General features: G+C 50.4%; 1 protein-coding gene across 1 annotated transcript; it reads left to right on the plus strand.

Moving 5' to 3' along the window:
• The first annotated feature begins 236 nt into the window (after nt 1–236).
• DUSP5 (dual specificity phosphatase 5) lies at nt 237–13,707 on the plus strand. Its single transcript, XM_028513835.2, has 4 exons — nt 237–854; nt 5,522–5,670; nt 9,261–9,480; nt 12,204–13,707. Exons 1-4 carry the CDS (start codon nt 476–478, stop codon nt 12,608–12,610), a joined length of 1,155 nt encoding a protein of 384 aa, XP_028369636.1. The 5' UTR covers nt 237–475; the 3' UTR covers nt 12,611–13,707.
• The last annotated feature ends 417 nt before the right edge of the window (nt 13,708–14,124 follow it).

Raw genomic sequence — 14,124 nt, forward strand, 5'->3', positions numbered from 1 at the left:
CGCACAGCGTGGGTCATCTCGGCCTCGTGGCGTTCCTGACACCCCACCGGCAGTCCTCGGTGATGCGCGAGTGAGTCTCTCCGCGCGAAGCCACAGAGCGCAAGGGAGGAGCCTTCCACTTCCTCTTTCTCCGGCTGACTAATCCTCGGCGCCCTCCCCGCGCGTCCCGCCCCCGGGGGCGGGGCCAAAGCCCTAAGGGGCGGGGAAACACCCATATTCGGCCTTATATGGGCAGCCACGTCACGGGACTCACACTCCACTTAAGAAGCGGCGCTGCAGGCGGAATCCCCGGCTTCTGGGGCGGCGAGTGGCCGGGCAAGGCGCGGAACGTGTGGGGCGGGAAAGAAGAGTTGAGCGAGCGCTCCGGCGCCGGGCTCCGTAGGCCGGCGCAGGCCCGCGGGCCGCCCTCCTGTGCCTAGCCAGTGGGCACCCTGGCCGTGAGCACCTGCGCGGCGAGGGGCCGCTGGGCGGCGGCATGAAGGTCACGTCGCTCGACGGGCGCCAGCTGCGCAAGATGCTCCGCAAGGAGGCGGCGACGCGCTGCGTGGTGCTGGACTGCCGGCCCTACCTGGCCTTCGCCGCCTCCAGCGTGCGCGGCTCGCTCAACGTCAACCTCAACTCGGTGGTGCTGCGGCGAGCCCGCGGCGGCGCGGTGTCTGCGCGCTACGTGTTGCCCGACGAGGAGGCGCGCGCGCGGCTCCTGCAGGAGGGAGGAGGCGGCGTGGCCGCCGTGGTGGTGCTGGACCAGGGCAGCCGCCACTGGCAGAAGCTGCGCGAGGAGAGTGCCGCGCGCGTCGTGCTCACGTCGCTGCTCGCCTGCCTGCCCGCTGGCCCGCGGGTCTACTTCCTCAAAGGTGAGCGTGTCGAGGCCGACTGTCCTCTGTCACCCTTCTTCCCCAGGCTCTGGGGTCCCCTCCTCACGCAAGGCGCCCTCCTCGGCTCTGGAACCCGGGAAGTCTCCACCTGCCGGAGTCTGCACCCGGGCTTGATGCGCGCTCGGGAGGGCACTGCCAGCGGTAGCGTTTCCCTCTCCCCACCCGCGTTCCTCGAAAGCGCCTGACGGCTTGTCCCCCTGGGTAGATGGGGTGGTTACGTAGCTGGGGACGCTGCTTGTTAGTAGTTTGGGGGCTTGTCAGCCCTTGCTGGGCGCGGGCCCTGAATCCTGGCGCGGGTTTCGCCGGCGTCCGCGGGGCCCGGGCTCTGAGCATTTCAGACATAGACATATCTGGCGGGATCGGCAAGTCGCGACCACCCCAGGAGCGCGGCGCCGCGCTGTCCCCACTCCTCCCGTCTGGACAATTAACATACTTTAGGCTGTGTCTTCACTGACCCCTCTTGCCTTTTTGACCCTGGCGAGTCCCTCCCCTTCCTTTCCTTTTCATTTTATTGCTTTTTATTGTTTCCCTCCGGCCTCCCCTTTCCCCCTCCAGGCCTTTCTCTAGCTTAATTTGGAGCTAACAGCCTTCCCACCCTTTTCACCTCCGCCCTCCCTTGCCCTGGGATCATCCTGGGTCTTGAGCCAGGACCTAGGAGAGGTGGTGGAGGGGATTCCGTCGCTTTTGGTGTGAGCCTCCCGAGGCTGTGCCACCAGTCGGCCGTTACACCTGCTGAGGAGATGACTTTGATTTCCGGTGGAGGGTGGGTGATTAACTCTAAAAGCCAGAGCATCGATTTCTGGGTTATTTCCTATAACTGCTCCCTCCGGTCTTGTATTTGAGTCCTTAGCCCGCAGTGCAGAGTTGAAAGCTCAGATCAGGCCATGCCCCAAAGCGGTGCCCACCTGAATGCCCAGACCTTAAGATGTAACAGTAATGTAGTTCAGAACTCAGGTAGGTGAGCTGAGAGTAAGGGCCCTGTTTTTAAACCTTGCGCCTTGGGGGATTTTGCACACCTCCAGGCCAGGAGATTCCTGAGGCTCCCACCTCTATTAGCGCCCTTGTTGGTTCCTGTTAGGGAGATGACAAAGGCAGATGATGGTAATCTTCCTTGTCAGCCAGTCTCAGCCCCCAGCCGATGATGGAGGGATGCCGATGATGGAGGGATGCCGTCTGAGCTTGCAGAGGTTTCCACACATGGCCCCTGATTTCTCTTCCTGATGTGGTTTTTGTCTCTTGTTCTTACTTCCACCTCCCCAGTAGCATGAAAGATGTGTTCCAGGAAACCTCTCCTGGTCCTATCTCTGCTCCCCACCCCCCTCCAGTGGGGCCATGCTGACAGTTTAGAGGTTGTTGCCACAGGAAGTAGGTAGTTCTGTAGACTTTTATCTCAGGAAAATTAATGTTTAAATGTTTCGAAATGAAAGAAACACATGGGTAAAAATTTGAACACAAACACTGTGCAATGAAAAGGGGGGCTTCTGCACACCCTTAGAACCCAGTTTTCCCCCAGAGACAACCAGCAAGTGTTTCTTGTTCATCTTTAAAATTAATTTTGCATGAGTATCCTTAAAACATGATTTTGTACATTTTCTGTCCCTGCCTCTTTCACCCAACTAGATCTTGGGAGACTTGTTCATGTCCCAGCATTCGTGCCCGGTTCACTTTTTTCTAGAAAAGATTTTACTTATCGGTTTTTAGAGAGAGGGGAAGGGAGGGAGAAAGAGCGAGAGAAACATTGATGTGCCAGAGAAACATCAATTGGTCGCCTCTCATATGCCCCCAGCTGGGGACCTTGCTCACAGCCCAGGCATGTGCCTCAACTGGGAATCGAACCAGTGACCTTATGCTTTGCAGTACAGAGCCCATACCACTGACGCACACCATTCACCGCTGGTTCATTTTTTAAACCAGTCCCCTATTGATAGCCAGTAGGTTGCTGCTAGCCTTTATTTGAAACAGCGGGGTGGAGTATATTTTTATCCAAATGTTTTTGCAAGTACATTATCTTTCAGTAAATTTGGAGGCTTGCCTGGTTGAAAGTTACGTGTATTTTAAATTTCAGTAAAAATTGCTTGATACTTCTGCTTGTAACACTACTAAACTTAAAGTTGTTGCCAAAGAGAATTTTTATTTCCTTACCTAACATATGAGTTCAGGTTTAATCTAGTGGTATCTTAGATCTTAGGGGGACAGTGCCTTTTGTACTCCCTTAATCTAGCCCTCACCCCCCCCCAAAAAAAACCTGCATTCAGCCATGAGTTGATGAGCAAATGGCCTTGTCCGTGCATATTTATATATAGTATCCGTGCACTTTGCTCTGCTCCTCTGGTAATGTGATGGTGATCAAACACAGAATCACTCTGGAGAGGGTTGGAGCAGCCAAAAGAACTGCCAAGGCTCTCAAGTGAGGCACCAGAGAGGAATGTTCTGTCTCTCCACGCCTCTGATGGGAGTGGGTGAAAGACAGAGACCATCTAATCTGGGGGACTCCTCCTGACCCCAGCTTGAAGAGGCAGGGCCCTGTTTATCTGTCCCGCAGCCACACTGAGACTCATTGTCTGCCTGTCTTATTTTGTCAACAGGCAGTCAGGACCCAGCCTACACCTGCACCTCCTTTCTGTTCTCCTGGCAGCCAGCTCTTAAGTGCTCTATTTAAAGTCAAGAGATGCGGTGGCCTGAAGGCTTCTGTTTCCCAAGCCTTCTCCTGAAGTTTGGGAGGGCCTGGGCTACTCCAGATTCCCATACCTTGTCTCTCATTTTGTCTCCTGGGACCCAAAACCCTGAGGCACAGGCACAGGAAGTGATTTGCTAACTTCCTCTTCCAAGGAAGCTCTGGGTCAGTGTGAGTCTGGCGTCTCTGCCTCCTAGGAGAGAAGGGGACCTCGGGCAGTGGTTGGGGGGGAGGGGTAACCTAAGCCACAAATACCTACCTCCATCCCCCACTGGCATGGCCTTCTGTCATCATGACCAGGGACGTGGTCATTGTGGAGGACCCGAAGCTCATCTAGGGAGGCCCAATGGGCTATTTGTTGAAGTGACTACAGAGGAGATCTGGGTGTACTAAATGGGGGCGGGGGCTGTTCCAGCAAGCCGAGAGGAAGCAGTAATGGCAAGGTGACTCATTCGAGGAATTGGCTGCTGGGAGGGAGCTGGAGACTGCCATGTAATCCATTAATCATTTGTCTACTGCAGGGGTCTTAAAAAACCACCCTGTGCTCTACTGTGGGGCTATCACAAAACCGAAAGACAAAAGAAAAAGGGAGGCTTTCGGAGAATACATGGCCTCAGAATGCATATTGCTAATAGATGATTTGACACCTGAGTGAATTCTCTGGGCCAGAAAAAGACCGAAGCAAATCTTTTTATCTTTCCTTTTCTTTTCTTTTTTTTTTTTGAGGCTCTAAGAATTACCTTTGGTCCCTTTGGATTTGGACTGGAAGCAAAGGATTCCCCTAGGCCAGGCCGCCTGTTCCCCCAACATTCCTCAGCATTCTGGGGCTTTAGGGGCCAGCTTTTTACTTGGTTCTTCCCCACTGGGTATACTGGGCCTACAAAAGCTTATTTTTATATACATATATTCACATTTTACCTTAAACAATCCATTTGGAGAAATATAAATGTAATATTAAGAAATTTTACAGAATTGTGCCTAGCTGGTGTGGTTAAGTGGATTGAGCACTGGCCTGCAAACTGAAAGGTCACCCGTTAGATTCCCAGTCAGGGCATATGCCTGGGTCACGGGCCAGATCCCCGGTTGGGGGCGTGGGAGAGGCAACCAATCGATATATCTCTTGCATATTAATGTTTCTCTCCCTCTCTCTCCTTCTCTCTAAAAATAAATAAAATCTTTTTTTTTTTTAAAAAGAGTTTTTACAGAATTGTACCTGTCAGTACAGTAGCTGACGAATCCGTTTGAGGATGTGGGGAACAGAGAGCTCGGGAGCGAAGGGTAATAAGGAAATTTAAAGGGAGGGTAGGTGTTAATCAGGAAAGTTTTTACTTGTTGGGGCTGTGGAAGGCCCCATTCCTCCAGTTTGGTTTGGAAGGTCATAACCTAGATTAATTATTCTAATTGGACCTATGGAGAGAATTGTTAGCAGTGTTCTCAGCTGTTTTATTGCCATGAGTTTAAACCTCATATTAGCCTCCTTTCTCTTATCAATGGAGGGGGTTTCCTTAATAATCCCATTTAGAGGGCAGGCTGGGGATGGAATAGACCAGTTTAGGAGTCCCTTTCTTCTTGAAAATTGATGAAATTCTGCATAATCACACCTGCATGTTAGATAAACAAGAGACAAAATAGCTTTTGTTTTCTGGAGTGATTTGGTTAATATTTGCCAGAAGTCAGCTATATTTCCTTTCACAGTTTAAGCTGCTCCCGATAGACACAAAAAGTTAATTATTGCCTCTCTGACCTATGGCTTTTTAGCAGAGTGTGTGCTTGTCTGTGTGTATGTAGAACCCATTTATATACTATAAAACTGTTAGCTAGTTTGGCTCAATTTTTCATATGAACAAAATCTATAGTAGCCTAAGATTTTTGACTCTTTCCCACTCAGGGTATTGATTAATTGTGGGTGTTTTCTAACAGCCTCGGAAATCGATGCTTATGTCTGTCCGGTTTTGTTTTTGTGTGTGTGTAGGGGGATATGAGACCTTCTACTCAGAGTATCCTGAGTGTTGCGTGGACGTAAAACCCATCGCACAAGAGAAGATTGACACCGAGACTGCCCTCATCGGCCAGTGTGGGAAACCGATGCTCAGCATCAGCTACAGGCCAGCCTATGACCAGGTAACGTGGCGAGGAAGTGCAGTCGTGGCTCCTGGCCCCCGTTTCTCCCTTGGCACCCTGGCTCGTCCTCTCCCAGCTCGGCAACCTCAGTTGCTTCTTTTGTGGATCGGGGTTTTGGCAGAGCCTCTAGCTTTAGAGAGCCTCTGCGGCTTGCCAACTTGAGTTTCCATCCAAGAGTAAATGGGCTTCTGGCCAGCAAACAAGCTGACGAGAGCAAATGAGCCACAGGATGCTTGACAGCTTCTGGAGAAAAGAGGAAGTGAACAATGCATTATTATTAGCTGGCCTGGGAGGTGCAGAGAGCATCGAAATATTGGTTTAGGTTTCCCTGAAGACACTTCAGAGCTGACTTTCAGGCTTCCTGTGTCGATCTTCTTTGTAATTGTTCGCGCTCTGCAGTTGGCGCACGCCAACCCAGTACCTCACTGGTGATTTTGAACTGCGATGGCGTGGGGGTGGAGGGACGTTGAAGGATGGTTGTAGAGAAGCTCCGGTTTGGATGGCTGAGCGGAGTTGTCCGAGGGTCTTTGTTGCTTTTCATTCCATTAATTCTGGAACCAGAGGAGATCAAGAGATACTAGAGCATTACATGTTGCTACTAATGTGTGGGGTTTTTTCCTTCAAAAAATTGTACTTGGTGACAACTCAATAAAGGAGGCATAATGTAGAAGGGAGGAGGGTGAGGAAAAGGCAGGAAAGGACTCAAATCTGGCAGAAACCAGAGAGCAAAACCCACCTTCCTGCTCTCTGGAGAAGAAAAGCTGTTCCACAGTTGGTGTGAGACGGTGGCTTGGCGAGAACCCTGCAGCTGGGCCCCTGGCAATGTAGAGCCACAACCAGTGCTGACTCCCTTCTCTGGTTCTTTCCAGGACCTCGTTCTGGTTTCCACACACCTTCTTTTGGAAGAGAGCTCTTCTCTTCTAAGCACCTGGCTTGTGGGAGGAGCTTTTCAAAATCCCCCCCCCCCAATATGAACACATCCAAAATCATAAGAAGGAAGATTTCTAGATGCTGCCTAAAAATGCCAGCTGCCTGCTATGAGCAGAGAGAGCTCTGGGGATAAATTCCAAGTGAAGCCAGGTGACCTTCCCTTGAATGGGATCATAGGTCAGGAAGCCTATTAGCTTGGCGAGGTGCCAGGGTTTTATTTTGTTTGTCTTCCTTTATTACAAATACACCTGATGAACCCTCAGTTTACAAGCCATGGGCATCCGGCTGAGGTTGGATTTCTATTTTTGTTTGTTGTTTGGGTTGTCTTCCCTGCCCCCCTCGTTTCTCAGAAAATGAAAGAGAAACAAGGGTTGACAGGATGTTGTAAAAGCGTTGCAGACCTTTGGCCCGTGGGGAGGACTGGGGAGGCCCTGCCGTGTCTCCAGGGCTCATCTGGGGAACCCCCTAGCACTGCTTAGAAGCCAGTCGAGATCGTGTTAATCTTTGGGGTTTTTGAGGGCCCTTGGCTGCTTCCTCTTGCGTCTAAACAAGATTCAGAAAAGGAAAGAAACATGGTTTCAGGGATATGCTGGGCTAAGCTCCAGAAGAAATTGGATATGATCCCAGGCTTGCAGTGTCCGAGTTTCCCAGGCGCTAAAGCGAGGATGAGACCTCCCTAGGTGCATCTACCTGAAGTGCTAAGCCCAGGGGCCAGCCATAGGAAGTCCTGATAAAAACAGTGGTTGTTACTGTTACTACCTTTTGCAAAATCCTTTATCACAGTGATGTTCAACCTGTTTTATCTCATGGCACACATAAGCTAGTTACTAAAATTTTGTGGCACACCAAAAAATATATTTTTTGCCGATCTGACAAAAAATAGGTATAATTTTGATTGACTTAATAATAATAACAACAATAATAATAATAATAATTAACTACTTTTTTGTCCCAAAGTGACTTTTTAAAAAATCAGGTGGCTGTATTTGTATATAGATTCCTGGTACCAAGAATTAGCCAATCAGATGCAACTTTATTCTGAGATGTGACCAATAAGATGCAATTCTATCATGTGACTTATGTACTCATGGGTCAAGACAGGGCAGTCACACAGCCGGCTATTGTTGTTTTGGCTGTTGTCATTTTTTTATTTGACAATCTAAGGGAAAAGAGGTCAGTGCCCCTGACCAAATGTCAGGTATTGCGTGTTTTAAAAATTCTTGCAGCACACCAGTTGGAAATCGCTGCTCTGAAACTTTGTTCCAAGTGGCCAAACTGGTCTTTGCTTAAACACTTGACTTCTCAGGAGAGAAAAAGCAAACACCACATGCGGGGGAATGTGCGTTGCTTGCTGCTGGTCCTTGTCCCATGGCCCTTTTCCTATTGTGGGTGTGGCAGAGCTTCCATTCCACCCTTATTCCAGGACAGGAAATGGAAACACAGGAAGCGGATGGATGATAGGGAAGAGGCTCCCAGAGACACAGCCACTGTCCCTCCAGCCCATGTTTTCCTCTAAATCTCCAGGGCTTCCATGGTGCCAACTGTCACTGGCCTTTCTCCCTTTGTTTCTTTCTCTCTTCCTCTCTTCCTCCCTCCCTCCCTTCCTTCCTTCCTTAAGGCTGAGAGTATTTATTTACCTATGTGCCTGGGAGGCTGGCCCGTAAACTTAATTGTCCAGCTTGGAGCCTTGGCTGTGCATGGGTGCAAGAATGGGTCCTGGAGCCCCTGCCCAGTGCAGTGGAACCCAGTGACCAGAGGTGGGACGCCCCTGAGCCAGCAGCTGCCAACGGCAGCAGAATGAGGAAACGAGAATGGAGTCCTGGAAATGTTAAAACTGCCAGAGTCTGACCAGCTGGCAGTTCCTTTTCGCTTTGCCTAGGGGTGGGTGGTCTCTGGTTGCAGTGGGGATCCCCCTTCACTGGAAAGCTGGTGTTGGGGTGATCTCCCAAAAGGCAGAGGGTATCAGTCTCTCTCACCCAAACCTTCTGCCCCACATAGAGAAGATCATGACTGGGAGAAGCCCCTCTGCTCCCGGCCTAACTAACAGCTTTTCCTTGTTGGAGGATTCTGGGCAGATAGTGGGTATTTCCACTTCTGACAGGAATGCTTTTTAGAGGGAGAGGGAGCGTGCTTTTAACATCTCTGGAAACAGATGCATCTTACCATCAGCAGTGTCCTGAGTTTGATGAAATACGCTGTACAAAACACCAAGACTGTGAGGGGTGGAGCTCGCCTCGTTGAACCCTTCTCCATCTTATCTAGAAAGAAACCAAAGCTGCCCCAAGTCGAAGGGCTTGCCCTGTGCTCTCAGGTCAGCCAGAACTTGAACACGGGTGTCTCCATTCCCCCCATCACACCACGCTGCTCCTCATCTCTGTCAGCACAGGGAGGCTCCCGGCCCTTCCTGCCTCCTTGTTATGTGTAAGAAAATAGAAATCATTGTTGTCACTGAGTCACCGGCAGTAATGTAGGGTAGAGAGTCTGCCAGGAGAGAGGCTTCACCCGACTCATGGTTGAGCGGCCTTGACTCTCAACTGTCTCTACCTGGAAACCAGGCAGGGAACCTCCCACCTTAAAACAAATAGGTCAGGGTTGTTTTGTTTCCTCAAGCGAGCAAGCCGATCCAATATTTCCTGCTTGTCCTCTGCCCCTGCTTCCAGGGCGGCCCAGTTGAAATCCTTCCGTTCCTCTACCTTGGAAGTGCCTACCATGCGTCCGAGTGCGAGTGCCTGGCCAACCTGCACATCACGGCCCTGCTGAATGTCTCGCGGCGGACCTCCGAGGCCTGCATGAGCCACCTACACTACAAGTGGATCCCCGTGGAAGACAGCCACACAGCTGACATTAGCTCCCACTTTCAAGAAGCAATAGACTTCATTGGTAGGTTCAGCCATTCCCCCTCAACTGTTCTGGGCACCTCGTAGGGGCACAGGTTCTTGGATTTTGATGTACGGATGGTGGCCACCTCTACGGAGAAGAGAAGTTGTCTTCCATATGTAGCCACCGAGAGTTGGAGCCAAGAAGAAATGCAATCACCCAAAAGGCAGAGGGGAAGGTTTGAGTTGCTATGAATAGTAGCTTTAATTTGCAAGATAAATTAATACAGTTTCATGGCAATACTCATTGCCGCTCTTGTTATGGTTTCTAGCTGGGTGGGAAGCACAGTGCATCCGTGTGAAATCTCCACGCAAGGGAAGCAGGCGAGAGAGAGAGTCCTATCTGTGCTTCTCCGTGGGTGGGGATATTTTTAAAAGCAAACAGAAGGATCGAGAGAGCGCTACTTATGCACGAAGCCCCAAGGGCCCTGGCAGCTTTCCATACTTTTTAGCAAACTGCTTTGGGGACAATTTGTTTTGCATTTCCAGCTAATTTTGGATTACAGATAGCACCTGACTCAAGCTCCACGCGCTGTGCACAGAAAGGGTGGCATCTTTCGCATCCTTTCTCTAATTCCGTGAATCAGTTACCATTTACTCTGTTGTGTAGGCCTGGTAACCTCTGTCCACTCTGTCTGCTCCCCTGGGCCTTGGACTTCCAGCTCCTCCGTGTAGCTTGATTGTTCTCCCGTTGGACATCCTCTCTTTCTCCCATCCTTCTCTCTGGAGACTGAGCTGACTTTTTTTCTGCCTCAAATTTGCACCATTCCCCAACCAAATGGTCTTGCCTTTCGTTCCAGAGTCCTTTCCCTTGAACATGCATGGTTGTTGCATCTGAGATGTGATTTTCCTGTATCTTGTTCTGAAGGATCTTGGAGGGAAAAGGCATGTGTTGGGCACAGCAATACTTACTTAGTGCAGGTAGCAATTAAAGGGTTCCCTTCAGCCACATAGTGGCCCTCTCTGTTCATCACACATGACTTCTCTTCCATGGGGAACCACTGAGAAACTCACTGGAGGCCTGTCTTCCTCCCCTGAGCCTCTCGGCCAAGATGGTCCCTTTGGAGCCTCAGAGAGGCAGCCTGCATGATGGGTTCAGGGTGGGAAAGCCTTGACCTGTTCTCCCTCTCCCTAGGAATACTTTGCCCTCCTCAGCCTGATAGCTACTCAGTGAGGTCATGAAAACCGCCCCCATCCATTTCTCAGAAGGCTCCCTCCCCATCCTGTGTGTGCATTGTGTCTGTGTACGTAACCACACACACCCACGGTGTTTTGAAAGCACAGGATGCTTTCCCCCAGTCTGCTTGCCCTGCTGGTGGAAGGAGGGACTGAGGCTGAGCCATGCATGCCCTGACCCCTTCCAAGGGAAAGGCCACAGGAGGGCCACATGGAAAGCAGGCCCCATGGAGAGGTAGAGTGGGGTCCAGATGCAGTGTGCTCTAGGCCTTCTGCTTTTTTGGATGTGCCGTTGGGCCAGTTAAAAGCTAGACTACAAGGAGGCCAAGAGAGGAACAAAGGAAAATGAGTCATGACCCTGTAACCCTAGGGACTTGGGGTCCCATTTGAATGAATTTACAGGGCTTGTTTTTTTTCTTCTGAGTCAGAGACTGAATTGGGAGCACCTCTAATGAACTACACCGGGGTGTCCTTAGATGGGGAAGCTCCAGGGTTCCTCCCTGACCCCTCAGCAACCTGATCTTTTAGATCTTGCAGATTCATTTGCAAACTTCTTGAACTTGAGGAGGAAGGTGGGAGAGAGGGCTGACTTTTTATTTGCTCTTCAAAACCTTAAATGTTTTTGCATATCATGGCTGCAGTGTGCCACGTACATCTAACTTCCTGTGATGCAGTTGTTTCTTTAGTACCAAGAGAGGGACTTGGAAAGATTGTAGTTTGTGGTTTTTGTTTTTATTTGATGTGTTTTATATGTAACAGTTGTAGCTCTTCTGGGGACAGGAGTGGAACAGGAAAGGAGGGCACCCTCCGTTTTGTCATCCTGAGCTGAAGAAGACTAACTGATGATGGTAGCTTTATAGTAGTGACTCCCATTATTGTGCAAGACGGAGTTTGCGAAAACCATTTATGTCCTCCACCTAGTAAGCATCACTTAGCCAGGGCTATAATTAGTGGCTATACACTATATATTGTATGTTTGGTAGTGGGAATCCCAGAAGCTGAGCCAAGCATCCCGCCCTGGCACAGCTAGACAGGGTGCCTGGGGAGGCCAGAAGGCACCTACCAAGATGGGGACTAAGTCGTCACCATTACACTCAGACATGAAGAGACAGGAATGGCTTTTCTAAGTCAGTCTGAACCTGGGACCTTCTCAGAAAAATGCACATACCTGATGAAAATTTCCATGCAATTTCAAAGCTTTTGCAGTGCCCTCTTGAAGCCCGTCCATGTTAAGATGGCAGGCGTCCTTAGGAAGGGATTACCCCAGGTCTAGAACCTTCCTTCAGTGGTAGAATTGGTGCAAGTGTCCCGGAGCACCGGGAAGCAGCTCTAAGGATCAGAAAGGTCCTATGTGGCAAAAGACACTGGTGGGACCCCCAAAGCTCTGTCCTCACCAGTGGGGATTGAAGTCGGGCAGAAGCCTGGTGCAGGACCACAGCTGGTGAGCAGGCACGACAGTTTGATAACTAGGTCACTTCTGTGTTTAATTCTTGTGTTCGGCATTGTCTTTGGGTTCTAATCCCAACTCCCACTGTCTTTTCTTCCTTCCAGACTGTGTCAGGGAAAAGGGAGGCAAGGTCCTGGTCCACTGTGAGGCTGGGATCTCCCGGTCACCCACCATCTGCATGGCTTACCTCATGAAGACCAGGCAGTTCCGCCTGAAGGACGCCTTCGATTACATCAAGCAGAGGAGGAGCGTGGTCTCGCCCAACTTCGGCTTCATGGGCCAGCTCCTGCAGTATGAATCTGAGATCCTGCCTTCCACGCCCACCCCCGAGGCCCCCTCCTGCCAAGGGGAGGCAGCCAGCTCTTCCTTCATAGCTCATTTGCAGACACTGAGCCCTGACATGCAGGCCTCCTACTGCACATTCCCTACCTCGGTGCTGGCACCAGGGACCACCCACTCGACGGTCTCAGAGCTCAGCAGGGGCCCCATGGCCACCGCCACATCCTGCTAGAACTGGATGGGACAACCTGCCCAGCCCCAAGAACAACTGTGATTTTGTTTTTTAAACTCGTGGACATTTCATACCTGTGCAATACTGAAGACCCCGCTCTGTCCCACCATCCCAGTGGGATGGTAAGGGGTCACCAGGCTTGCAAACGAATTTCAGACTGACCTCGGGGATAGGCTCTCGGGAACTGAAGGAAGGCCAAGCCATCACAAGAGCACAGCGTGTGCTGACTACTGTACTTCCAGACCCCCTGCCCTCTCAGGACCGCCCAGTCCTGGCACCTCAACGTTAGCCTTTTCATTTCAAGCATAAGGCAATAAACACCTGCGACAACCTGGGAGAAAGCAGTTGCTAGACCGGAAGAAAAGGCCGTTAATGAAGCCACTTCATTCTGAAGGAAGCACAATTTCCACCTTACTTTTTTAACTTTGGCAGTCTCCATACCTGTCTCTGTCGCTTCAGGGAATAGCTGATCATCTAGTCAGGAAAGTAACCCCACAGGACTTGTAGAGACCCAGGACATATATGCCGATGTGAACCCTCACATCTTTCTGAGATTCTCTCTTGGGTCCTGTGGAGACAGTTTGTTGAAGCAGCAAGACATTGACGTTTCTGGGTTGCCTTTTCACTGTGGGTTCTTCCCTGACTTTGGACTTTGGCATGACTCTTACTCATACTTGAACCTTTCTCGTTGCACCTCTACTCAAAGCAACTCTTGTGTCCTTTTGAAGAGTTTTTAGACCATAGACCAAAAATCACCCGTCCGAGGTGGTGGCAGTGCGTGCCAGGAGAAGAAGGGTACCTGCTGCCTGGGTCAGTGTCACCGACACAGTCTTTTCCCCAGCTCGCTGTCCTTCTCTGTGCTTGTCTCGTCTCTCGTGACACTTGTGTTTTTCCTGCCCGTGAGGGTTGTCTTCGAGCTGTTGACTTCTAGGATTTGCAGATTTCGCCGTGTGGTACTACTTCTTTTTTGTCTGTAGGTTATTTCTCCAGGGGAAAAGGCAATAATTTCTTAAAATCCATACGAATGTGAAGAGAAGCAGTATGTTACTGGTTGTTACTGTTGTTGTCATTTTTTTATAGTGTAAAATAAAAATAGTGAAAAGAAAAAAACACTTCTCCATGTTGGTGAATTGGGGTAAGGGACAAGTAAATACATTTAGGGGGAAACCAGCCAGCTCCACCGGGTATTTCCGAGGGCACTCTCGAAGGTGATGGTGGATGGCAGCTGTAGCCGTGAGACTGACTGTGCACCTGCTCATGAGCTAGTGACGTAACAATACAGAACATAATGCTTTCCCATTGAGAGGCTCCCTAAGCTCACTTGCAAGAGAAATCCTTGCGTGCAGGCCACGGCGAGATGGAACAGCGCATCTACTCTCTCTGGGCTCTTTACTCCCATGAGCCCAGGCTAGGAGTTGAACTTGCATCTCAGATTTTTCGTCTCTAAAATGAGTGAACTGAGGTGGATGACCCCCAAATCGCTGAAAGCTCGAGGTCCTGGATTCCAGCAAACC

Source organism: Phyllostomus discolor, chromosome 5, assembly GCF_004126475.2.
Source record: "Phyllostomus discolor isolate MPI-MPIP mPhyDis1 chromosome 5, mPhyDis1.pri.v3, whole genome shotgun sequence".
Taxonomy (NCBI): domain Eukaryota; kingdom Metazoa; phylum Chordata; class Mammalia; order Chiroptera; family Phyllostomidae; genus Phyllostomus; species Phyllostomus discolor.

Bases quoted from the DNA above. Each gene is read 5' to 3' on its own strand.
- DUSP5 (XM_028513835.2), top strand. From the start codon at position 476: ATGAAGGTCACGTCGCTCGACGGGCGCCAGCTGCGCAAGATGCTCCGC. The intron at 855-5,521 runs GTGAGCGTGTCG...GTGTGTGTGTAG, and splicing joins GCGGGTCTACTTCCTCAAAG to GGGGATATGAGACCTTCTAC. The intron at 9,481-12,203 runs GTAGGTTCAGCC...TCTTCCTTCCAG, and splicing joins AGAAGCAATAGACTTCATTG to ACTGTGTCAGGGAAAAGGGA.